General features: G+C 39.2%; 2 protein-coding genes across 2 annotated transcripts in view; one reads left to right on the forward strand and one right to left on the reverse strand.

Annotated features, from left to right (window-relative positions):
• The window catches only part of LOC115215785 (ubiquitin carboxyl-terminal hydrolase 14), a 42986-nt gene extending 35996 nt beyond the window's left edge, over positions 1-6990 (reverse strand). The window contains exon 1 of the mRNA XM_029785084.2: positions 6878-6990. Within this exon, the coding sequence (XP_029640944.1) occupies positions 6878-6893 (16 nt within the window). The 5' untranslated portion in view covers positions 6894-6990. The remainder of the gene's footprint in view (positions 1-6877) is intronic.
• Positions 6991-10331: 3341 nt separating this feature from the next.
• On the forward strand, positions 10332-22355 carry LOC115215697 (protein mago nashi homolog). Its single transcript, XM_029784979.2, has 5 exons — positions 10332-10484; positions 13670-13728; positions 17155-17265; positions 21129-21211; positions 22133-22355. The coding sequence occupies exons 1-5, from the start codon at positions 10391-10393 to the stop codon at positions 22230-22232; spliced, it is 447 nt and encodes a 148-aa protein (XP_029640839.1). The 5' UTR covers positions 10332-10390; the 3' UTR covers positions 22233-22355.
• The last annotated feature ends 4754 nt before the right edge of the window (positions 22356-27109 follow it).

A 27109-nucleotide genomic window follows, 5' to 3' on the forward strand; every position in this document is an offset into this window, starting at 1 on the left:
CCTCAGTAACTTAGAGGATGTAGACCAAAGTAGGAAAGAAGAGGGAATGAAGACAGCAGAAAGGTGAGATGTGGTGATTAGTTGAGGAGGAGGGGGAGAAGGATGTGAGTGTAGTTGTAGAGAGTACTCAATAAACTAGGATATGTTTAGGTGACCAAGGAGGGGGATAGGAGAGTGGAAGGAACAAGAGTATGATGGGAAGAAGATAACGGTATGGAGGAGCAGTGTCAGGAAGGGGAGGGATTGGCAATAGCCAAGGTGTTGAGAAAAAATAAAGCAGAATATGACGGAAAAAAAGGCAAGATTATTTGGGGTGGAGATGATGGGTGGAAGTGATTGAGAAAGTAAAGTTTATCTACAACAACAAAAAATGGTGATGCAAGCTATTAAATGTTTTCTTTCTGAGTCCCCCAAGATACTACACTGTGCAAATAGGGGAATATAGAAAACATTCATCAATGGTAGAAACCCTTTAGTATTTAAACTGGTCATATCTGGCCTAAATATTCCTTTTCATGTTCAGAGTAGCCTGATTCAGCCTCTCACACCTGTCCTGTAATGTCATTCTAAAAACAGAGATGGTAACAGTAACAGAATAGGTGGTGTGGGTATACTCCTTGCTGAGAAATGGGTGGATAAGGTCATAGAGGTAGTTAGAGGAAGCAATAAAGTACTTAAGCTCAAGCTAGTCTTGCAGAATAGTATAGCTACAATTATATCTGCCTACACCCTACAAGTGGGCATCCAAAATGAAGAGAAGGACCACTTTTATGATATTCCTCTGCAAGCTCCCTCCAAGACAAGTGACAATGATCTCATCTTTGTGACGGAGATTTCAATGGGCATATCAGACGGCAGCCCGGTATCTATCATGGTGTTCATGGAATCAGCTCCTGAAACGAAGAGGGAACAAGGCTACTGGAGTTCTGCGATGTGAATGAATAATCTTTTAATCTGCAACACCAACTTCAAGAAGCCAGCCAGCCACCTGATAACCTATCAATCAGGTGACTCTGCAAGCCAGATGGATTTCATCCTCACCAGACAGCAGGATGCAGCGTTGCTCTTAAATACAATGACCTTCCCTGGTGAAGAATGTACCCTCCAGCATAGACTAGTCATTAACAACTTTAGACTCCAGGCCAGAACGATGCCAAGAAGCAGACCAATCTGGAAAAGAAGGATTTGAAAGCTTAAGGACCTTTCATATGGTCAGAGATTTAGGGACATCGTAATTGAGGAATTTGATGAAGGGGAAGAGCAGCGACAAACTTGTGACATAGAGAGCATCTGGAAATTCCTGAAGGACAGCTTGCTGAGTGCCACAGGCCAAATCTGTGGCTGGTGCAAAGTCCCTTCCAGACCTAGGGTAATGTGGTGGTGGAACAATACCATAGAGAGAGCCATTAGAGCAAAGAAACAGGCCTGGAAGAGTGGGGACAGCAGGGAACTGTATTAGACAGCCAAAAGAGAAGCTAGGAGACAAGTATATCTAACCATAGGAGAAGCAGATAGTAAGTTTGTCTATGTTCAGCACTGCAAGGACCAGCAAACTGAAGTATTTTGGATTGCAAAATAGTGTGTGAGAGAAAATTGTGATGTCATAGGAGAGAAACGTGTCCGTACGGATGATGGTGCACTTGCTTTCAATGTTTCTGAAAAGAAAGAAGCTTGGAGAAGCCATTATGAGAGACTGCTGAATGTGGAGAATGAATGGGAGGAGGAGAGTCTGTCAAATATTGACCCAACTGAAGGACCAACTGTCCGAAATGACAGTACCCTGATAGATAAAGCAATTAAGGATATGAAGACAGGGAAATTCCCCGGCCCATCAGGAATCACTGCTGAGATGCTTAAAATATCCGGCAGTGTTGGTTATGGTCTAGTCACCCGTATTGTAAATCAGGTGGTTCACGAAGGAGTCGTACCCAATGACTGGTGTAGCAGCACCATAGTCAACTACTACAAGGGTGAAGGTGATGAAAGTTGTGGAGAGAGTCATAGCCCAACTAATCAGGGAGAGAGTTAGTCTAGATGAGATGCAGTTTGGCTTTGTGCCAGGTAGAAGCACCACTGATGCTATATTCCCGGTAAGGCAACTACAGGAGAAATACCTAGCCAATGATAAACCCCTGTACTTGGCTTTTGTTGACTTGGAGAAAGCCTTTGACAGGGTACCCTGATCTGTTATCTAGTGGTCAATGCGGAAACTAGGGATAGACGAGTGGTTAGTGAGAGCTGTACAAGCCTTGTACAGGGACAGTACCAGTAAGGTGAGGGTGGGCAATGAATACAGCAAAGAATTCAGGGTACAAATAGGGGTTCACCAAGGATTGGTGCTCAGCCCCCTCTTGTTCATCATAGTCCTCCAGGCAATAACAGAGAAATTCAAGACAGGCTGCCCCTGGGAGCTCCTCTATGCTGGTGACCTTGCTCTTATAGCTGAGTCACTACTTGAGCTAGAGAAGTTCCAGGTTTGGAAGTAAGGTCTACAATCAAAGGTCCTTAGAGTTAACCTAGCAAAGACCAAAGTCATAGTAAGTAGGAAGGCAGACAAATCACAAGTCCCCTCAGGCTCTGCTCCATCTGTAGAAAAGATATAGGTAGAAATTCCATAAGATGCACCCAGTTTAAGCTTCGGACACAAAAGGTGCAGCAACATCAAAGGAAGGTTTTACAGAGAAACTAACGTTTGTATGTGAAATGTGCTAAACATGTGCAGAAAATAGAATCCATCAATTGCCAGGGGACGAAGGTAGGGGCAGTAGATGGCTTCTGGTATTTAGGCAACCGGGTGAGTAGTGGAGGTGGTTGATCCGAGAGGATAGCTGTGAGAATAAGTTTAGGCTGGGCAAAGTTCAGAGAGCTCCTACCCCTGCTGGCAACAAAGGGCCTCTCTCTCAGAGTGAGAGGCAGATTGTTTGATGCCTGTGTGTGAACAGCTGTGCTGCATGGCAGTGAAACATGGGCCGTGACAGGCGAGGACATGCGTAGGCTTGAGAGAAATGCCATTTTTGTTGTTTTATCAGAGACATTATATCTAGGACCAAATTATACAAGTATTGTTTTTGTTATGACTGATTTGAGAGTTTTGGTTACTATTTCTAACAAATTGAGCAGCCAAGTACAGGCTTCCTTGTTGGTTTGTGAAAGTACCAGTAATATATTTAGGTTGAATCCCGATTTAATCAACTATAACATATCTCCTACAAAACTTGCCTTGCTTTATCAATGCTGAGGAACAGACATACCCTACTGGACAAACAGAAGGATACTTCTGCATAAACATACAAACTACTAGAAATAGCAGCTAAATCTCCCTTAAGAAAAAAACAACTATTCTAACATTTGCAGAAGGCAAGGAGAATACATTAGACAATAGAAGATGTTAGCCTAAATAGATGGAACAGTAACAGTTGGAATGCTTTTGATCATAGGACCAATAGCTCTAAGATCAAAGGTATTTTATGAGTGACCATCCCGTATTTTCAGACATAGTCCACTTCAGACTACATCATCCAACATGTCCTTTAAGGCGATAGAGACTGAGTTGAAATTTGGCTGCTGTTTCTAGCAGGTCGAACAACCACATACAGGCGCTTCGTTGACTGTGTGTGTAACTAAGTAACAAATCAATCGAAGGCCGACTCCCTAATGCAATAAAGTCTTGCTTTTTACTCATTCCAACATCAAACGGGGGGGGGGCACACCCCACCCTGCCAAAACGGAAAACGATCAGATCCCCCACCCCATCGGCCAAACTGGTTGACAGTGTGTGTCTGGGATATTTGTTTGGACAGCTACGACTAACCAGAGAGAACAACGAATTATTGATTTCTTATATAACAACTACGAAGATGCAGAATTATAGAGAAGAGGCTGACAGAGTGGAACCAGCGGCTTCTGTGGTACTCATGCCTTTCTCGACAAATCTAGTAACCTCTCGAAACACACCCACACAGATCACCGGCTGCCGACTTTGTTCCTTCACACCGCTCAGAAAAAATAGTTTCTAATGAAATCGTCTACAAATACCTTTCAAATGAAGTAGGTTACCACTGGATCGAAGAAATTTAATGTGGAAAAAAAGAAAGAAAAATTGGTGGGCGAGCACACATTACATTACTTTGGGTTTTTTTAAAATTTCAAGTATCAATTTGGAGATAAGTGATGTATGTCAGCATATATGGGTGCGCACCCACTTTTTTTTCCTTTTTCTTTTTTGCATTAAATCCTGATAACGAAATTTACACCATCTGAAAGGTATTTGTAGAAAAGTTCATTTTTCTGAAAGTTATGAGGAAACAAAGTCGATGGGGGAAGGTACATTTGTGTAGTTATGCCCAATCCGAAATGAATTAAAAACTGATTTCGCTCGAAAATAGTAAGAGTCAGTCAATCTCTCATTTTCTCTCTCTCTATATATAAAACACACACAAAGGACTATTCATTCCCACAGTAATGTGCACCATGACATGGTTTCATACTTTTACGACAAACAAATTTCGCATCAACAAAACTTATACATAAACTAATAGGGAACGTAGTACAAACAGAAACGTTGAGAGTTCAATTCTATTCGGGTTTACTTGCATTCCGTCCTTTTGAAAATGCTAAAATAATAATAAAAAAGAGGTTCCCGCGATCTACGAATCTCGCCATACACCACTTCAGTGATAACGACAGGACTTAGGCAAAGAAATCACATGCACATACACACAGGTCTGCATCGTTTTAGATAAATATATATATATATATATATATATATATATAAGACGATATCAAGTCAGACAGCATAAAGTACCCAAACATACATCATAAATAAGCGGGACCTGACGGTTCCTTGTCGAGAATCCGATGCTGAATTAGTCATACCTCCTGTTCAGGTAACAACCATATCCGAAAACCTTAAACGAGTCAATCTTTTGGTATAAAGGAAACGTATTTAGACTTGCTTTTCTTTTGTCATGTATGTTTTTTAATCAATGAAGAAAGATTCTCCTAAAAGCCGACTAATTTGTAATGAGTTCTTGCAGTTATATTAAGATAATTTCCAATTTAATGGTTGGATAGTCTCGTTTTATAGCCCTAAATTCGAATTAGTCTTTTGACTGTACTTTTACCTCAAGATACTGTATGTGTGTAAAATCATTGAAAAAAATGCTTCCCCTCCATTAAATGTTCACATAATTTTAATCTATACCCTCGAGAAAGTATCTGCAAAATTTCATTTAAGAATATGTACTTCTCAGAAAGTTACAAGGAAACTAAGTCGTTGGGGCGCTAAACTGTAGGTATGCCTTTAATCAATGGGATATACGCTAGCTATATTGCAAAATGTTAAACGATATCTACAGAAAACTAGAATCTGTTGCTAGAGAAAGCTGCCCAATTGAAGATAATTTATCGGTTCAAAGATGGACTCTATTTGACATAGATTAAGGATATCCTCACCTTGAAGACCCTAAATTCTAAAGACTGTGCTTTTACTCATGTAGATATAAATGCGTGAAGAAATGAATGTTTTCTTTTCATTCATCTCATATTTGTATCAACTAGTTTCTCTTATGAATCTCTATCTCGATATAAGCATGTGTAAAGTGCGATTCTGAATTGAAATGGGTAAAGAAGAACGACTCGAAACTTCTTCAAACATTTCTTTTTCCAAATTACATCAACACACTTGTGATCTACATCCCCGAAAACACTATTCTGCAAAATTTTAGTCAAAAACAAGTTTTTTTTCGGAAAGTTTCGAGGCAACAAAGTCGATGGGGCACCAATCTGTAGTTATAGATACACACACTCACTCCAACACTATTTACAATGGAATAAATGACCAAAATAAATAGAATTCACAGAGAAGCAACGAGTAAACTTGTTACTCATTTTTTAAAAAGAATTTCTCCTTAAAATGATAATGGTGTTGGTTTAAATAACGAGTGAGGATGAAAGATGGTAGCAGATGAAATGGTGAGGTCCAAGGAGGGGAGAAAACGGTTACAAGACCCAACTGTGAATTGAACAAGACTAACGAAACAATGATTTCGGCATCACAACTTCCCAGGACAAACATATGGAGAAATATTTAAGAAAAATGGTTAAGTTTTTAAATAATAAAGTCGGTTAGTATGTGTGTGTATGCACACATATATATATGAATGAACGTATAGAAATAAGTACATATATACACAGATACTTATGCCAACATCCGTGTGTAAACGTAGTATATGAATGTATATAAACATATATACAGGTATATATATATATGTATATATATTGGAAGGTTTGGAGATGATGTCCAGGTATTTTATATTAGAAGAAATGAGGTTCTCAGAAATTCGGATGGTTTTATATTTACAGATATTTATTTGTATATTACATGTTTTTATACATCATATAACATATATTAGCGCTTTCTCCCATTCTAGTGGACTTTTCAAATTGAAGTATATATATATATATATATATATATATACACACACAAACACATATATACAAATATATATTATATATATGTGTGTATATACACACATATATAGCTATACATATACCTACGTGTACACTATGGAAGCCGGACGTTAATTGATAATACATTACATATAATACATATATATATATATACATACATACATTATAAAATATAAGTCCCATGCAAACACACAGACAAACACACAGACACACACACAGACACTGTTGGCTGTTGTTAAATGAAATTGCGGGACAAATACGGAGCAGACATAAAAGCGAGGAAAAGGTTAAGAGATGGCTTTTCTCTGGCCATTTATTCACGGGTGAAAGGTTCCACCCCGTGAATATAGTGCAGAGAATGAATTAGCGGTGACACAAGGACAATCTAAAGCGTGAAGGGGTTTACCTTTGTAGGTCGGCATTTTTGTCCCTTTAAAGAAACCGAGTCACATGCGGGCGCGCGCACAGGAACACCAGCTTCGACGCATGCGTGCTGGACTTGCATTACAGCCAAAATGTGTCGTGGCTTTATTAACGAAACGTAATCTCGTGTTTTGAACAAACGAGGTTGACTTTGCCTTTCATCCTTTCGGCGGTCGATAAATTAAGTACCAGTTACGCACTGGAGTAGATGTAATCGACTTAATCCGTTTGTCTTCTCTATGTTTAGCCCCTTGTGGGTAGTAAAAAAAAAAATATTTGATGGGTTCGTGGTGGAGGGGGGGCGTGAGGATGGAAGTAGGTATTGTTCTGTTTTCGTTTCAGTCACGTTTTAAGGGTGATTTATGGAATATTAGGTAATCTTTCGGTTTATGATCACGAAGTGAAAGCGGGAAAATTATTGTTTAGTAATAGGCATTGAAATTTTGAAAAAATAACTTAAATTTTGGAAAACAAATGAAATTTTTTTTTTTTAAATTGAAATTTTTGGGGAAAAAAATGCAATTTTGAAAATTAATATCTTCAGTACCGAAGTATCCATATTTTAAAACTGAAATCCCCAGAAAAAAATTTTAATTAAAAAGAAAAAACTGAGACAGGAAAGCGATTAAATTTTTTAATTTTCATTTATTTTTTTTAGTTTTGTGGAAGCATAATCTTTACTTATGAAAACATAAGAATCCAAAGACATTGATCAAAAACTTGAGGTGGGTCGTCTATTTGACATGTTCACCTGGATATCACTGGAAATATCAATATTTTCCATTATTAGCGACAGAAGCAGAATTACTACCAAATGTAACCTTTATGTCCAACTTAACATGGATGACTTGTTAGAACACCAAATACTGCATTATTAGCCACGAGAGATCCTCTCACATAGGTGCTTTGTTCATTAAAGCCCACGCATAGATCATAGCAGAAGAGAATCTTCTGTTGTGGGCACCAAAATTCTTGTATCATGTGATATCATTCTTTTGGAAATCATCAGAGGGAGGCGTCTGTCATTGCATGTCAGTCAAATCTCACTGCTACCATATATAAGAATATTGGCATCTTTTCCAGCACTGATGTCACAATATTTTCATTTCCAGTTTGTGATCTCAGGCTGAAAGCATACTATATGTTAAAAATCAATTCTACTACTTGACTCATGATTTATTTTACCTTTTCTTTTGCTTATTGAACTGCGACCATACTGGAGCAGAGCCTTGGAGAATGTTTTGGTTGAACAAATCAACCACAGAACTTATTTCTTTTCTGCCCACAAGGGGCTAAACACAGAGGGGACAAACAGATTAAGTCGATTACATTGACCCCAGTGCGTAACTGGTACTTATTGAATCAACCCTGAAAGGCAAAGTTGACCTCGGTGGAATTTGAACTCAGAACGTAGCGGCAGACAAAATACCACTAAGCATTTCGCCTGACATGCTAACGTTTCTTATTTCTTTACTGCCCACAAGGGGTTAAACATAGAAGGGACAAACAAGAACAGACAAACAGATTAAATCGATTATATCAACCCCAGTGCATAACTGGTACTTACTTATTTCATCGACTCCGAAAGGATGAAAGGCAAAGTCGACCTCAGTGGAATTTGAACTTAGAACATAAAGACAGACGAAATACTGCTAAGCATTTCGCCCGGCATGCTAACGTTTCTGTCAACTTGCCGCCTTACCTGGCACTCATTCTATCGGTCTCTTTTTCCAAACCACTAAGCTATGGGGACATAAACACACCAACACAGGTTGTCAAGTCGTGGTGGCGGACAAACACAAACACTCATACACATGATGAGCTCCTTTCAGTTTCCATCTTCCAAATCCTCTCACAAGTTTTTGGTTCACCTGAGGCTATAGTAGAAGACATTTGTTCAAGGGCTTAGAAATAGACTAAGAATAAGCCTTTGAACATTTTTTCAATCAACGTATCCCTCTCTACTTGTTCTCTACTTTAACCCTTCTCTTCCTACTATCTATCATTGTCGTCAAATCTACTAACGGTTTTTTCAAATACTTAATGACGTTCTGTTTATCATTTAGGCAGTCATCGTAATTGTTATAATGTCTTGTTGAGATAGGCTCTCTTTCTTTCCTGATAAGAAGATTGCATTTTACATCGCTTATTCCTTTGGAATAAAACAATGTTGTCTTCGAAACATATGTCGAAAGTAAAGGAATTTTGTTAACATCTTCGTTCAACTCCATTTATTTATTTATTCATATATAACACACAAATTTCTGCACCTGAACCCGGAGTTTCTACCCTTGGACAAGTCGCTTCAACCGTGTTTCTGACGTGAATTTGCTACCCTGGTATCGGTTCATCGAATTTTCCATGTTGACAGTAAACATAGGATAATTCATTCACCTATATATATATATATATATATATATATATATATATATATATATATATGTATGTATATGTATGTATATATATATATATATATATATATATATATGTATGTATGTATGTATGTATGTATGTATGTATGTATATAGATAGATAGATGGACACATTCTCATATATGTTGCTATAACAACATCTCTGGTTATTAAAGAAGGGAGATTTTTAGTTTAAATTTTTTCGTTTGATGGAGACTCATCGTTTTGTCAATGGACCTGGAAGTTGTTTGCAAACAGCAGCAGTAATTTTCTCCAGCTGAATACACATCATTGATTGGTTAAAATTACCCAAATACGACAACTTTAACACGAGATAACTTCTAAGATACAAAATTTTGTCAAAAACATTAAGAGTAAACCCTGTTCCATGTGACACATTCTTTCAGTATCCGAATTTTCAAAGTGTTTAGTTAAAAAAATTAATAAAAAAATCTGTCCGTCAAATTGAATAGATCCAATTTTTGCAAATTTGTATTCTACACATGGTAATTCATATGATCGTGCACAAACCAAAACCATCAATTTGGGTGTGCATGAGTCAAGACCTACTTAGTTGTTATTTTTAGCACACCTCCCTACCACCTCGATAGGTAGAATATATTTGTAAGTATGTGCTTTTTAGCAAAGAGGTTCTCATGCTTGGTTTGTTACTATGGAAACAGGCATGAATGAGTCTGTGGCTTACGATTGGCTAAAATTACCAAAAATATTCAAACTTTAAAAGCTATTAACTTCTTATTTATTGATTTATTGCGAAAATGAATTTCATGGCATTGATCAGTATATAAAACTACATCATTACACAGAATATGAAATGAATTCGAACAGAAATTGAAGAGATGGATAATTGGCGGCCAAAGAGAAAAGATCATGGTTTTCATCTTGAATCTATTCTTGGACAACAATTCACAAAATTTTCTTTTACGAATTTTATTAACAAGAAATAAAAAGAATTAAATCTAAAAGTGCTCTCCAAATTAAAATCAAGGAAAGATAACTGTACTACAATCCTTACCGGTGTTGATTACCTCCCTTCCGCCTCCTGTTCGACCGCCATTTACAACATGGGTTCCAGTTCGGATTTTTACCTCCGTTATTATGTTGGACATAAAGGGAAATTTGGGCACGAATTTTTGGAATTTGAATTCCGACCCGATGGTAAATAATCCTAGACAACTAATCATACTTTGTTTGTTATGTAATTTTTTGTTTCTTTCTCTCTTAATGAAATCATTTGCAAATTAGTTCCAAACTTATAAAGACTTCTGTGTGTGTGTGTATATATATATATATATATATATATATATATATATATATGCACGTATGTGTATATATACCTGTTATAATTTGTTATTTTTCTTGAGATTTATGAGTACCCTATATGAAATATAGGGTACTACTTGAGAACAGTGGTCCCGGTGCGCGTACTCGCGTATCCGTGCCAGCTAGTCATGACTAGTCGATCCTTTGTGTTTTGTGTTATTTACTTTAACAAAAATTACATTTTTTTGTTTTATTTACTTTGCTAGGTAGTCGTTGTAGGATCGACTAGTCACGACTAGCTAGCGCACCGGGACCACTGTTCGCTACTAGTACCACGGTCGCTCGACGTCGTCACTAAATCTCAAATCAAACCATTTTATTCCGCATAAACGAAATCAAAAACCGTAGTCGTAGAAAACCTTTAAAAATATGGAATGTTGTTGGTTGAGATGCTTTTGGTCAGAGGTTTGCTTAATCGAGATTAATCTGGGGCGAAATCACAGAATATAATTTAATATATCCTGGATTCAACTGTGATGTGAAGTTATCTGAGACGTCAATTATTGTGTTGCCGGTTCGATTCTTGGCCAGACCAGAAGTAGCAAAAAGCAATTAAATATTTTAAGAGTTTATTTATTCGTCTAAAAACTTATCAATTAATAAACAACATCCATCCATCTGTCTATCTATCTATCTATCTATCCATCTATGTCTCTTTGTCTATCTACCTGTCTATCTATCAACCTACCTGTCTGTCTATCTATGAACCTACCTGTCTGTCTGTCTATCGCAACTAAAGTATGGCCCCTCCCCGCCAACTCGGTTTTGTTTATGCAGAGAGACATTCTAGATGGTGTAGATAATGATTATATGGGTGGAAATGTTGAGAAATTGGTTGTTTTCTTTATGAAAGATTGTTTTCCTGCCTCTCATCACACATGAAACTTTCCAGAGATATGTTGTTTTCGATGGTGTACTTTATTATTTAAAATATCATTTTTTTAAAAGCTTTTATATAGATAATCGTATTCTACACTCTCCAAACTAAATTTCCCCGAAACTTTCACCAAAGAATATGCATTCTTAAGAAAGTTATGAGGAAACAAAATCGAGGGTATACTTCTGTACAGCCAGAGGACCTGGGTGAAGTATGATCCAAAACTCCTTCAAAAACGTCGTTTTTTAATATTATCAACATAATCGTGATCTACAGTTTCGAAAACGTATCTCTGCAAAATTTCAAGAAAAAATTCGCGTTTTTCAGAAAGTTATGAGGAAACAAAGTCGATGTGTGTGTGTATGGGATAGTGTCACCAATTTGTTGCTATGTCCAGACTAAACGGATTCCCGAATTCCTGATTGGTGAATCAAAGGCAAGACGAAGTGCTTCCTTAATTATACCCTTGAAAACAATCAAGAAATTTGTTTAGTGTTTACAACTGTAAAATTACCTACAATGCAGATGCAGACATAACTGTTTGGTTAAGAAGCTTGTGTTGCAACCATGTGGCCTGTTTGAACATAAAAGAGGCAGAATATTTGGGCTGGATGTGGCCGGTTTAAATGCTAATGGGTTAAAGCAGTGCTCCACAAGCGGTGTGCCATGGCACACTCGTGTGCCGCAGTGTAACCTGAATATAATTTTCCCCCCATACTTCTAAGTTATATTTTTAGTTCAGGTGTGTTGCTGAGTTTTGAAAAGAATATAAGTGTACCATCATCATCATCATCATCATTTAATGTCCATTTTCCATGCTGGCATGGGTTGAACGGTTAGACTGAGGTCTGGAGAGCCAGCGGCTGCACAAGGCTCCAATCTGATTTGGCAGTCTGATCTGCCCTTCCTAACGCCAACCACTCTGAGAGTGTAGTGGGTGCTTTTTACATGCCAACAGCACAGGAGCCAATCAGGTGGGCCTAGCATCGATCACGTTAGGATGGTGCTTTTTACATGCCACAGGCATAAGTGCCAGTCAGTGGGCACTGGCATCAGCCATGATCAGTTGGTGCTTTTTACGTGCCACAGGCACAAGTGCCAGTCAGGCAGACCTGGCATCAACCATGTTCGGACAGTGCTTTTTATGTGCCATCGGCACTGGAGCCAGTCTGGTGGACCTAGCATCAACTGCAAGTGAAAAAATGCTGTGGAGCACTGGGTTAAAGGGAGAGATGACTCCCTGGACCCTGGCTTCTCTGGAGCAATTAAATTATTGGAACAATTGCTAGAGAAAGTGATATAAAGAAGAAAGTGAAAACTGAAATGCTCTTTGGATTTACGTCAGGGAGAGGAATGGAGATGGTCACAGGAGAAGAATAGGGACATAAGAAAGATGTTGTTTTGGTGGGGTGTGTTGACCTGGAGAAATTAGACAAGACACGTTTGGTTGAGAGTATTTATTTACAGCTGACAATTCACTCTCGGTTTCTTGATGTGTGATAAAACCAACACAAGCATGTGAGCAACCCAGAGTTGTGATAAACTGAGTTATTAGTTTCAAACAAATGAATCTACCTGCATACATCCATCTGTCCATTAATCAATCAATCAGCCATTCATTCAGTCATTGATCAGCAACATCATCTTTCTATGCTTGCATGGATCAAACAAGATTATGTTGGAGCTGAGATTTCTTTGCTCAGACGCCCCTCCTGAGACCACCTCTCACCTCTTTCCAAACAAAGTAAGAATCCCTTTGCCAATTGGATGCTGAGTAACCCAGATATGCTTTTGTTGTGGACTGCTATTGTTTACAGTGAACTAGAAACAAGTAAAGACGAGAGGTAATATGAACACACACACACACAACGGGCTTCTTCAGTTTCCATCTACCAAGATATTGACCCATGGGTATCATATAGGACACAAGCCAGTGGTGTCCATGGAGTAGAACTGAACCTAAAACCATGTGGTACCAAGGTGAACTTCTTAACCACACAATCATGGCTGTACCTGTATCTGTGTATGCACACACACACACACACACACACACACACACATATGTGTTGTTCTGTGATGTTTCCCTTGCCTTTCTCTGCCTAAAAAAAAGACTAACCATTTATTTAAACATTTCTATTTTCAGGTAAACTGCGCTATGCCAACAACTCCAATTACAAAAATGATACTATGATTAGGAAAGAAGTAAGTAAACCAAATCATTGGAAATGACTGGAATGACCAATACAGGGTGGGTTAGCAGGGAATCTGTATACACACAGCCATGTCCTTGGGTGTATTTAGACTCCTTGTGAAATTAGGTCTGTAAAAGGTTTGGTGTATGTGTGTGGTGGGGTGCAGCTTAGGATGAGGGTTAAACTAACCAGTTTTATTTAACAATTCATCTAGATTCACTCATCTCTCCTGCCAAAGATGTCCTGGGTTCTATTTCACACTGGTATTATTGGGTTGCCCAGAAAGTTTGTGCCGATTTTTAAAGGAAAGAAAATGGTCAATAGATACTTGTTTATTGCTCCTGAGCATCTGCCACAAAACAAGTATTGAGGTTAATATGACTGACAGAAACCTTTGAAAGCAACAGCATGGTCACAGTCCAAAGACTGATCAGTAAAAGAATACATAGAAATATTAAAGTCAAAACAATTCAATCATACATGTCAAATAATTAAAAAAGAAATTAGAAGTGTGTTCCTTTTTAATCAACCAAATATGAACCATTTTGTTGCACAATGCATCTCCATCTTTCCTTTAACTTGAAAATACCCTCTTCCCAGAATTGGGATGGTTTCATGGCAAAGAATTCATCAAGGTATCTTTTTACATCATCCAAGGAATTGAAATTTTTACCATTAAGACTATTCTGCAGAGACCTGAATAAGTGGAAATCCGAAGGAGCAATATCTGGTGAATATGGAGGGTGGGGTAACACATCCCAGCTGAGCTGCAGCAATTTTTGTCTGGTTCCCAAAGAAACGTGCGGCCTTGCATAATCATGTTGGAAAACAATACCCTTCCTGTTGGCCAATTCTGGACGTTTCTCTTGAATTGCTGCTTTTAACTTGTCCAGTTGTGTGCAGTATTTCTCAGAATTAATTGTCTGGTTACTTGGGAGAAGCTCATAGTACAGAATTCCTTTCCAATCCCACCAGACACAAAGCAAGACTTTTTAGGGTGAAGACCCGCTTTTGGGGTGGCTCATGTCGCTTACTCCAGTATTGCTTTCTCTGAACATTTCGGTAGATAATCCATTTCTTATCACCTGTCACAATTTGCTTTAAAAAAGGTGTGTTTTCATTCCGTATATAGGTTCTTCTCACACAACTCATGTGGTACCCAAACATCATAGCGATTTGTGTACCCAAGCTTTACCAGGTGCTCATGAATGACGGATTTTGATAGGTTGAGGCTTTCTGCCAATTCTCGGGTTCTGCAATGTGGGTTATTCTCATTTAATGACTTGATTTGGTCATCATTTGTAGTGGATGGTTTGCCTGATCGCTCTTTATCTATAAGGCTACAATCTCCAGCTTGGAACCTTGCAAACCACTTCCGTACAGTTCTTCCGGATAAAGAAACATCACCGTAAACTGCGCATATTTCTTTGGTTGCTTGTGAGGCATTTTTCCCTTTACGGAAAAAGAAAAGCATCAAGTGCCGAAAATGAACTTTCTTATCTTCCATTTTAAAGGGTTACAGAATTAACACAGGTTATAGGAACATAAACCTTCTTCCACGAAAAGATAGCTTAAACTGTGCTCTAAATGGAGGTGTAGTCAAATCCTATTTTATGGACTCAACCATGTTCTAAAATAAGTCGAAAGGTAAGCTACTATAAATCGGCATGAACTTTCCAGGTAACCCAATACATTCACGTTTGACTCCAATTAGATTTATTTATTCAAAACCCATGTAAATTATTTCTGGGCTGTCCAATTTCTTTCCATTATGTAAATGAGTTGTGTTTAGCATGGTTTTCTTCGCATATTTAATTAATCTCCATCCACTACCTAATCTCAGATTTGGTGAATTAATCCTGATTAGTTCAATATTATGAAATAAATCATTTCAAACTTCCTAAGCTACTGGTGAGGGCCCTTGTGAGGCCAAGAATTCACAAGGAGACTGGATATATATGGATAGAACTTTGTTTATTGTTAAATTACCATATGTATTGTCTTATTAGCTTTGACACCCTACTTTTTGTTGTGAAGAAATCTTAATCCTTCTTTAAGTTGCTTCAGAGTTATGTGGAATTATTCATGATCAGCTGATCTGTATTGTAATTGATTCCTTGTTGATTAAAAGAGGAGAGATTTTTGGGAAAATGTTTTACTGCTCATCTAGACAGGTTGGAGGACCGCATTTCCATCACAAGTTTTATTTTGCGCTTGGCTTCTCCAGTTGGATGCCTTTCCTAATGCTTTATTGGGAGTATTGGGTATTGTTTTTCTTGGCATCGTCACCAGGCAATTGTCATCTCCTCAACAAGACTAAAAACCCACTTGGCCTTAAACTTCACAGAGTGCGCTGGGGGTCATTTTAATTTTTCATGGCACCAACCTTAACAGAGGTAGATATGTCTAAAGAGAACTCTTAATTCCATGCCTGTTCTCTAACCAAACTCCTTTCTTCAATGAATGATAAGGGCATTCAGTATTCTGAAACAAGGGTGTATCATGTAGGTGGTGTGAGCAAGAGGATAGAATGGTCGAGGAGATGGTGAGAACAGAGGTAGAACCATGATGTGTCGGTGAAAAGGAGCAAGAGGAAGGGGTGGGATATATTTTGGCATTGCCTGTTTGACATCACTGGTCTGATGCTGACTTATTTGACATCGGATTTTTTAATCTTTCTCTGTCTCTCTGTTTATATGTGGGAGCATCTAGTTATGTTTGTATGTCTGTGTAATCTCTCTCTCTCTGTCTGTGTGTTTGCTTCCAGTGCCAAAATGTACTGCCACCAAAACAGATTGAATGTCCAATCAGGCTATGAAAAAATTGCCTGCGTCCAAGCAGCTGCATCCATTTATTTCAATTTGTAAAAGAGCATAAAGGGGACAGAGGGAGGGCCAGGATCGTCATCATCATCATCATCATTTAACATCTGCTTTCCATGCTGTCATGGGTTGGACGGTTTGACTGAGGACTGACCAGCCAGAAGGCTGCACCAGGCTACAATCTGATCTGGCAAAGTTTCTGCAGCTGGATGCCCTTCCTATCGCCGACCACTCCGAGAGTGTAGTGGGTGCTTTTTACATGTAAACAAGGAGACAAAACCTACACACACACACACATGCTTTTGTTTGTGTGTGTGTGTAGATTTGTCTTAGATGGTTAACTGGAAACTACAACTGTAAACACTTGCACAATCTGCCTCACAGTGGAATTGAACCGAGAACTATGTTGTTGCAAAACAACCTTCTTAACCACATAAAGATTTGGATAAAGTTTAAAACAAATTTTCTTCTACCATCATATATTGCAGTTCAAACCTTCCTGTTTCAATGTTTTTCTCTCTCTTTTGCTTTAATTCACATCACTGACATTTAGTGAATAATTTCACTGATTTATCAAAAAAGATGTAAATTGTTTGTTTTTGTTTCTTATCTAGGCTTACGTGCACAAGTCAGTGATGGAAGAACTGAAGAGGATTATTGAAGATTCTGAAGTAATGCGAGAAGATGATGAGTTGTGGCCCTCACCAGACAGGGTTGGCCGACAGGTGTGTCCCCTTAAGAAATCAGCCCCCCCCCCTTCTTGACTCCATTTCACATTGTGTGGGACTTCATCTAAGTACATCGGCTGAATCAGCCCTTCCTCTTTTCTACTGCATTCGGCATTGTCTCATTGTCAAGGACTTTAAAATGGAAGTCTTTCACCTCAGACTATGTCAAAGATGTTTAAAACTTTTGTGTTTGTTTATTTTAAGTCCATTTTTCTATGCCAGCATGGATCCAGTGAATACATACTGAGGTGTTGTTTTACAGCTGGATGCTCTTGCTGTCACTAACCTCTATCTATTTTTCAAGTAAGGATTTGTTTGCAGCTAACATCAACAAGCATTACTGTGCTTAACTCTGCACCCTTCATGTTATGAAGCAGAATGTAAGCACACAACAATACCCATGTCCATGGACGTGTGTGTGTGTGTAAGGGTCTTATTTTCTGTTTACCAAATTCACTCACAAAGCATAGATGACCCAGTGTGCTGCACAGTGGGGCTGATGCTAAAACCATTTTTTATAACCCTTCTTATTACATATGAAACAATATCCTGATGCGCAAAAGGTCAAGACTAAGAAACAAAACATCTAAGCTGACATCAAAACATGAATTACAGAAAGTCCTTGACCAAATATACAGATTAGAAGACAATCTAAAACAACACTATGATGAAGAACGTAACAATGCAGAAAAGAGAGCCATAGAAAACATCAAGAAAAATCCAAGATGTTTCTACAGTTTTGTAAAGAAATACTCGAACACCAAGTCAACAATAGGACCTCTCCAGAGACAAAATGGGGATGTAGTGAATAACCCTATTGAAATGGCAGAAATGTTGGGTCAACAGTATGAAAGTGTCTTCAGTGAGCCATCTAAAACCATGAAGATCCATGACCCAGGAAAATTCTTCAAGGATATCGACCATACTAAACCTACCCTATCCGACATTGATTTCAACCCAGAAGACATAGCAAGAGCCATAGACAAGCTCTCCATGCACTCGGCTGCGGGGCCTGACGGTTTCAATGCCATGATACTTAAAAACTGCAAGGCACAATTGTCGAAACCCCTTTACATGATATGGAGGGAATCTATGGAGAATGGCAAAATACCAAATACATATAAAGAAGCACATATAACTCCAATACATAAAGGGGATAGCAAATCAAAACCAAAGAACTACCGACCAATCTCACTGACATCACACATTATCAAGGTCTTCGAAAGAATAGTTCGTGGAAAACTGGTTGAGTTCCTGGAATCCAACAATCTGATGAATTGCAACCAGCATGGATTCAGGTTAGGTAGATCATGCCTTTCCCAACTACTGGCACACCATGACCAAATCCTAGAAAATCTAGAGAATGGATACAACACAGATGTTATCTACCTCGACTTTGCCAAGGCATTTGACAAGGTAGATCATGGCATCCTGGGTCACAAACTTCGAAAGCTAGGAGTAGGAGGAAAAGTTGGTACATGGATACACGAGTTCCTTACAAATAGAACTCAAACAGTCACTGTGAATGGAACCCATTCAACACCATCACCTGTGACCAGCAGTGTTCCTCAGGGTACAGTACTCGGCCCAATCCTGTTTCTCATCCTCATCTCTGACATAGATGAAGATACAACCAGCAACGTCTCATCCTTTGCTGATGACACCAGGGTCATGAGACAAATCAAAGACGAGGTGGATACAGAGGCCTTACAAAAGGACCTGACCACCATATATAAATGGCAGGAAACAAACAACATGTTGTTCAATGATAAGAAGTTTGAACTAATTCGCTACGGAACAGATCAAGATCTGAAAAATACAACAAACTACAGAAACCCATCAGGACAACAAATAATGGAAAAACAGTATGTGAAAGATTTAGGCATCCACATGGGAACCAACCTAAAATTCAGAGAACACCTTGACTCAGTCTGTCTTACTGCAAGAAAGTACAGCGGGTGGATCTTGCGCACCTTCAAATCAAGAGATACCTCAACAATGAAAACCCTCTGGAACAGTATGATACTTCCGAGGATTGACTACTGTTCTCAGTTGTGGTCACCAACAACAAAGGGCCAACTATCTAAGATAGAATCGCTCCAAAGAAATTTTACCTCATACTTCTCAGAAACGAGGGACCTGGACTATTGGCAAAGACTCAAAACCTTGAGGATGTACTCAATAGAAAGAAGATTTGAGCGATACCGAATTATATACATTTGGAAAATGATAGAGCAGAAGGTGCCAAACTTTGGTATCAAAACCTACCACTCACTGCGCCACGGAAGACGCTGCCAGCTACCACCAATCAACAAAAAGGCTGGCCAGGCAGCAAAAACCCTGCGAGAATCAAGTCTGTTGGTTCGAGGAGCACAACTGTTCAACTCCATTCCGGTACATGTCAGAAATCTATCAGGATGCAGTGTGGAATCATTCAAATTGCAACTGGATAGATACTTAAGCACCATTAGAGATGAACCCCATCTCCCAGGATATACACAACGAGCACAAACTGACTCAAACTCGCTCCTACACATGTCAAATTTAAGCAGAGAATACAACCTGGCAACCACACCAGACTCTGAGGGTGGAGTCTTCGACTTGGCCTGAGCATGGACTCAAACCCAAATGAAATGAAAAAATGAAAAATGTAAAGTATACTAGCCATCTCAATATGGCTAACCACTAAGGGTGGGTGTTACTGTAGCTTGTAGCCCCAGGAGATCATCGTCTCCAGCTGGCTTTAGGCACACTTTTTGTGATCTTATGGTATTTACAAAGGGAGGTCATCCCTCTCTCATCAACCTAAGTGATACGCACAGACTGCAGTTTCTAGGTATTTGCCTGTCTTCAGCGTACGGCAATCACCGGTTTTCGATGAAGGGAGACCTGTTTGCAAATCCTTATTTATTGTTTTTCCAGTAACTTCTGTCACTGATTTCGAAAAACTGTCTGCAAGCAATAATAAATCTCTGAACGAGATGTAAACAGTAACTGCTCGGCAACGTAAAGTATACTAGCCATCTCAATATGGCTAACCACTAAGGGTTATGTATATATGTATATATATATATATCAATTTGATTCGTTCTCAGTTGAAAGACACCTATTGTTATTTCTTTTTGTTTGTATTTGTAATTGTGTACCATATTCTCTGTTTCTTTTTTGTTTTTGTTGCCATACACATTCGCTAGCTTTCTTACACAGGGGTCTAATACTCTTAGCTTAGGCTTTTTTGGGGGGCAACCAGATTGGACCATCTGCCTGTCCTTCTGATTGTTATTTCTTTTGTCTGCCTTTGTATCGTCTATCTGTCCAAATGTTTTTATTGTCCTCTATTGTGTTTCTGTTCCATTTATATATATATGTATATCATCATCATCATCGTTTAACGTCCGCTTTCCATGCTAGCATGGGTTGGACGATTTGACTGAGGTGCGCAAGCATGGCTGTGTATTTAAGCAGTTTACTTTCCAACCACACAATTTCATGTTTAGTCCTCCTGTGGGGCACCTGGGATGCCCTCTGTTATAGCCCTGGGCCAACCAAATCCTTTTGATGGATTTAATTGATAGAAACTGAAAGAAGCCCATCGTATATATGTATATTTGTGGGTTTTATGTCACCTTGTCTGGACATCACATCAGTCATAATCAAACATCCGTGTCATACAAGTTCTGTCCCTCGTTTCCACGATTCTTTGAGAATATTTCTGGCCATAGACAGCCATGACCCATGCAAGAACAGAAAAGTGGATGCTAAAGCAATGATGATGATGATGGTGTATGTATAAAAGCAGGATTTTCAATGTATGTAAAACACCTGCTCATATTTTAATCTTTTTTTCTTTCTTTTTAAAGGAACTTGAGATTGTCATTGGCGATGAGCATATATCATTTACAACTTCCAAAATTGGTTCCTTAGTTGATGTTAACCAAAGCAAGTAGGTTCGCTTTATTAAAATCTACTTTATGTCTAATCATTTAATAATTATTAGCAACTACCAAAGTGTTACTACCAAAAGGTAATCTGCATATCCAAATTGACATAGATGCCCCTCTTAGAATACTGAAAACTGCATTATTAGCCTTGAAAGATCCTTTCTTCTAGGCACTTGGTGCATCCACCAAACGCTTAAAATAGAGAATCTCTCAAGGCTGACAATGCAGTATTTGTTTGGTGTTCTGACAGGAGCATCCACATCAAGCTGGAAATAAAGATTAGCTGATCATTTTTATTCTTTAATTTTATTATTCCATACTAATCCTCTTTTGTTCCTTAAGGGTTTGCTCTGGCACCCTATCACAACCATCTTCTTTATCTTCATGCCAATTACTACTTCTTACCCTTATTTAATGCAAGGTAGCCGTGTATCTCCTCTACTGCACGACACCTGTGCTTGTCCCTCTGTCAAGGTGGTGAGCTGGCAGAAACGTTAGCACGTCAGGCGAAAGGCTTAGCGGTATTTTGTCTGCCGTTACGTTCTGAGTTCAAATTCCACCGAGGTCGACTTTGCCTTTCATCCTTTCGGGGTCGATAAATTAATTACCAGTTACGCACTGGGGTCAATGTAATCAACTTAATCCCTTTGTCCCTCAGCCATATCTTAATCCCCAAACACTTGGCTAAAAGCCACCTCAAATTTTGATGGAAGGTTTTTAGTTTAGATCACTTTAAAATAAAAAGTTTGTATCATTGAACCAGGGATGGTCTCAGGCATGTTGGTATCGTAAGGGTTAAGTTGCCATCTTCTTTTTACTTATACCAGGACATAAATAAAAAGATTATACAGATAATTGGGACTTGTTTTATTGAGTAAACATCATTGATTTTTCTGAATTAAATATGTTCTTTTTCTTTTCAGGGATCCTGAGGGACTGCGAATATTTTACTACTTGGTCCAAGATCTGAAGTGTCTCGTCTTTTCTCTCATTGGACTCCATTTCAAGATTAAACCCATCTAACTTCACTGTCTGCACCATTATGGAACCAAACCATTTTTGTCATGTAAAATAATTTCACTTCTCATTTTCTGAACAATTTTGCATTAATTTTTAATATTAAATATTATACATTAGCCAGGAACACACTTCTAATTTCTTTTTTAATTATTTGACATGTATGATTGAAATGTTTTGACTTTTATGTATTCTTTTACTGATCAGTCTTTGGACTGTGGCCATGCTGTTGCTTTCAAAGGTTTCTGTCAGTCATATTAACCTCAATACTTGTTTTGTGGCAGATGCTCAGGAACAATAAACACTGAAAATGCACAGAAACCAACTTCCGCCACACTCCAGGGAGGGGGGGGGTAGCTTCCATTACCTAGGTGACCAGGTCAGTAGCGGGGGTGGGTGCGCTGAAAGTGTAGCTGCGAGAATAAGAATAGCCTGGGCAAAGTTCAGAGAGCTCTTACCTCTGCTGGTGACAAAGGGCCTCTCGCTCAGAGTAACAGGTAGACTGTATGACGCATGTGTACGAACAGTCATGCTACATGGCAGTGAAACATGGGCCGTGACTGCTGAGAACATGCATAAGCTTGCAAGGAATGAAGTCGGTATGCTCCGATGGATGTGTAATGTCAGTGTTCATACCCGACAGAATGTATGTGCCTTGAAAGAAAAGTTGCACCTAAGAAGCATCAGATGTGGTGTGCAAGAGAGACGACTGTGCTGGTATGGTCATATGGCAAGAATGGATGAGGATAGCTGTGTGAAAAAGTGCCACACCCTTGCGGTTGAGGGAACCTGTGGAAGAGGTAGACCCAGGAAGACCTGGGATGAAGTGGTGAAGCACGACCTTCAAACATTAGGCCTCACCAAGGAAATCACTAGTGACCAAGACCTTTGGAAATATGCCGTGCGTGAGAAGACCCAGCAAGCCAAATGAAACCATAATCTCATGGCCTATACCAGGGGTGTAACCAGCCCACTTATGCGTACCTTTTGGACACTAAAACTGCTTGCGAAGACCTGTTGAGGCAAGTGAAATCAAATTCAATGACTGGCGTCCATGCTAGCAGGGTGCAAAGAGCACCATACGAGTGTGATCATTGACAGAGCAGCTAACCAGCTTCCGTGCCAGTGGCACTTAAAAGGCACCATTGGAGTGTGGTTGTTACCAGTGTCAGCATCACCTTACTGGCACTTGTGCACATGCTAGTAGGATGCCAAGAGCACCATCCGAGCGCAATCGTTGCCAGAGCAGCCAACTGGCTTCCGTGCCAGTGGCACGTAAAAAGCACCCACTACACTCTCGGAGTGGTTGATGTTAGGAAGGGCATCCAGCTGTAGAAGCTCTGCCAGATGAAGATTGTATCCTGGTTTGCCGGACCTCAGTCAAAATCGTCCAACCCATGCTAGCATGGAAAGCGGACGTTAAACGATGATGATGCAAAGTTATGGAATCTAAAGGAGTGCAACACAATGCAAACGAAACATAAACATAGGTGCAAGCGTGGCTGTATGGTAAGGAATTTACTACTCAACCACATGGTTCTGGGTTCAGTCCCACTGCAAGGCACTTTGGGCAAGTGTGTTCTACTGTAGCCTCCAGCTGTCAGTGGATTTGGTAAACTGTTTGGGGTTGGTTCGCTTACATCCCTATAACTTAGCAGTTCAGCAAAAAAGGAGTGACAGAATAAGTACCAAGCTTTAAAAAAAGTCCTGGGATCGATTCATCCAAGTAAGAAATTCTTCAAGGCAGTGCTCCATCATGGCTGCAGTCTAATGACTGAAGCAAGTAAAAGGTAAAAAAACATATATAAATGAAGGTACAGACATGACTATGTAGTAAGAAGTTCGCTTCCCAACCACATGGTTCCAGGTTCAGTCCCACTGTGTGGCACCTTGGGTTCGGTTGACAGAAACTGAAAGAAACCTGTCACGTGAATATATATGTACCTGTCTGTGTGTTTGTATCTTCTTGATGTCATACGACACTTATAGATGTATGTTACCTTGCTTGGAAACAAGTGCAGGTTAGTGACAGGAAGGGCATCCAGCCAGAGGAACATCTGCTTCAGCAGAGTGTTGGAGCCAAGCAAGCAGGATAGAGTGGAATTGAAACCAGTGTGTGTATGATTAGCTAATTGTATAGAGTACAACTTGGTAAAAAAATTGGGAAAGAAAGCAGCAGTAAGTCAATTAAAGAAAGACAGCCAGGAAGACTGGAAGTTTGTGTTTAACACATGGAATTCAAGATGAAAAAGTGAACAGGGGAAAAGCCATAAAAAGGAAAAGGTGCATGGGCACATTAGGAACCGTACTGGTGAATTTCAGGAAGTATGGAATTTCTGAAGAATGTCCCAACAGCTAATAACCGATGGGGGTAGTGCTTTCCATGCTCAAGAATCCTGAGTGTGAAAACACATTTCCAGAAGCCACGTGTGTTGCACTGTTCTTTGATTTTAGAAGCTTGTCCATAAATGGTGGAAGCACTGAATTCAAAAAGGTGGTCAAAGTTGTTTTTGGAAAGTGAGTGGATAATCTTGTGGTCTTCTATCAAGTCAGCTGCTTGATGTCAAAACTTTAGTGTGTCAATCATCATCATCATCATCGTTTAACGTCCGTTTTCCATGCTAGCATGGGTTGGACGGTTTGACTGAGGTCTGGGAAGCCAGAAGGCTGCACCAGGCCCCAATCTGATCTGGCAATGTTTCTACAGCTGGATGCCCTTCCTAATGCCAACACTCCGAGAGTGTAGTGGGTGCTTTTTATGTGCCACAGGCACAGGAGCCAGTCAGGCAAGCGTGGCATTGATCACGTTCAGGTAGTGCTTTTTATGTGCCGCCAGCATGGGTACTGTCATCGGCCACATTCAGATGGTGCTTTTTATGTGCCGCCAGTCGGGGGTAGCGCCTTACCTGGTCTTCAACTAAACTCTTAAATGTTTTTCAACTAAGGATTGTTTTATTTTGCATCAACCTTGAAAAGCACGAAGCCAACGAATGATTTGTTGACAGGACAAATGAAAACATCACTGCTTGTGGCTCCTGATTTTTGAAGAAGCCAAATGAAAACAAGTCACACAAATATGTTATGTTCATACACAACAGACTTCTCAGTTTCTGACTACCAAATCTATTCCCAGGGCTTTGGTCAACCTGGGACAGTAGTAGAAGACAATGGTGCCATGGGACTGAACTTGAAACTACATGGTTGTGAAGCGAACCTCTTCACTGAACAACCAAACCTGGGTGCCTAAGATGGAGAAGCACTTTGCTCGCAGACACAACGGTTTTGTTTGTTTCATCAAGCTCTTTACTTAAAGCGAACCTAGGATGATGAGATAACTCAGTAATGTAACGAGTGTTTCCTTACCTTAATGAGCTCAATTCAAATCACTCCTAATGAATGGGAGAGATTTGTTTTCCTTAGAAGTTCGGTATTGAAACAGAAACCTGCCCCATGACAAGTTGTATCAAGGCTTTGTGTGTCACACGGAACTCATGGAACCAGCATCCTCGTAATTTTAGGAGTTCACTTTTCCATGCTTGCTTGGGGCAGACAGAGTTTATTAAAGTAAGTTCCTTACGGCCGGATATCATTCCTGTTGCAGATCCCTCATCTGTTTCTCCAAGCAAGGTCATATTTCCAAATGGCCAGGCATATTTTTGCAGAATGTTGAAAATGAACGACACTGTTTGTGTAACAGTGACACTCGTTTACAACTATCAGGCAATGTTAAGACACAGGGCCAGGCTTCTTTCAGATTCTGTCTACCAAATCTGCTCATAAGGCTTTGATCAGCCGGGGCTACAGTAGAAGGCACTTGCCTATAGGACTGAACTGAAAAAAGCATGTAGTTGGGAAGCCAAATCCTTCACCAAACAGCTCTGCCTGTAAATGGAGAGAGACAGAAGCACAAACGAAACATGAATAATCGTGAAAGTGTTGAAGGATTTTCTTTTGTAATGTCTGAAAAGAAAACAGGTTAAAATATTCAACACAGAAAGGCAAAACAAAAAACAAACAATAACAATGTAAAAGTAAGTTTGTCCATAAGAATTTATTTCAATATAAGACCAGTTGGTGAGATTTAATTATATTACTGATAGTTTTGTACGATTCTTAGAGAAATTCTAAAAGAAATCTCTTAGGAAACAAAGTTTGTAAATAACAAAGGGACATGGTAGGGGCAGCTGGAAAGTGACCCAGAGCCATCATCATCACCACAATCAATCATAATCATTTGTGTTTTATGTACATAGGGTTGGTGCTGGCATTAGAAAACAACTGCCGAGCCGAACGTTAGCAACAACAGAAGCGCAATTAGCAGCAGATAACGAGAATCAAATAGAAAATTGTGTTGAAGTGTTTTGAGGTGAGCAAAGCTGGTTGGTGAACAATGAAATCTGTTTTATTCCAATTAACACAAAGAAATATAGCAAATATTTCCAATATAAAGGGACAGGATACAGCAGACAATTTATATTCTACATGGCATTTAATTAATATACTATTCTCTTGCTGTTTATAATATAAACTTTAAAACTGGGGTTGGCAAAGTAGTTGATATTGGCCCCCAGGTGTGTATGCGGCTATCCATGGGGTCGATAAACACCTGAAATGATTTTGAGAATCGACCCTTTAGCTTTCAGATTATTCTGTCAAATGTAATCCTTATTTATTCACACTGTTTTGAATTAATCCTGCATTATCTTGTAGCTTCAAGATTTCAATGATGTGATTGTTGTTAGAATCACATTGCAAGTAGGTGTGAGAGGCCAGATCTGGTCAGTTTGAACATAAAATGGGTAAAATATTTGGACCAAATTAAAAGCTAAAGGATTAAGGGTATTGAATTATGAACAAATTGCATCTGGAAGGGTGTGGCTAAT

This window comes from Octopus sinensis, linkage group LG9, assembly GCF_006345805.1.
Source record: "Octopus sinensis linkage group LG9, ASM634580v1, whole genome shotgun sequence".
NCBI lineage: Eukaryota > Metazoa > Mollusca > Cephalopoda > Octopoda > Octopodidae > Octopus > Octopus sinensis.

Excerpts from the sequence above, each read along its gene's own strand:
- LOC115215697 (XM_029784979.2), top strand. The coding sequence starts at position 10,391 with ATGGGTTCCAGTTCGGATTTTTACCTCCGTTATTATGTTGGACATAAA. Across the intron at positions 13,729-17,154 it reads ATACTATGATTAGGAAAGAA|GCTTACGTGCACAAGTCAGT; the intron begins GTAAGTAAACCA and ends TTTCTTATCTAG. Across the intron at positions 21,212-22,132 it reads GTTGATGTTAACCAAAGCAA|GGATCCTGAGGGACTGCGAA; the intron begins GTAGGTTCGCTT and ends TTTTCTTTTCAG.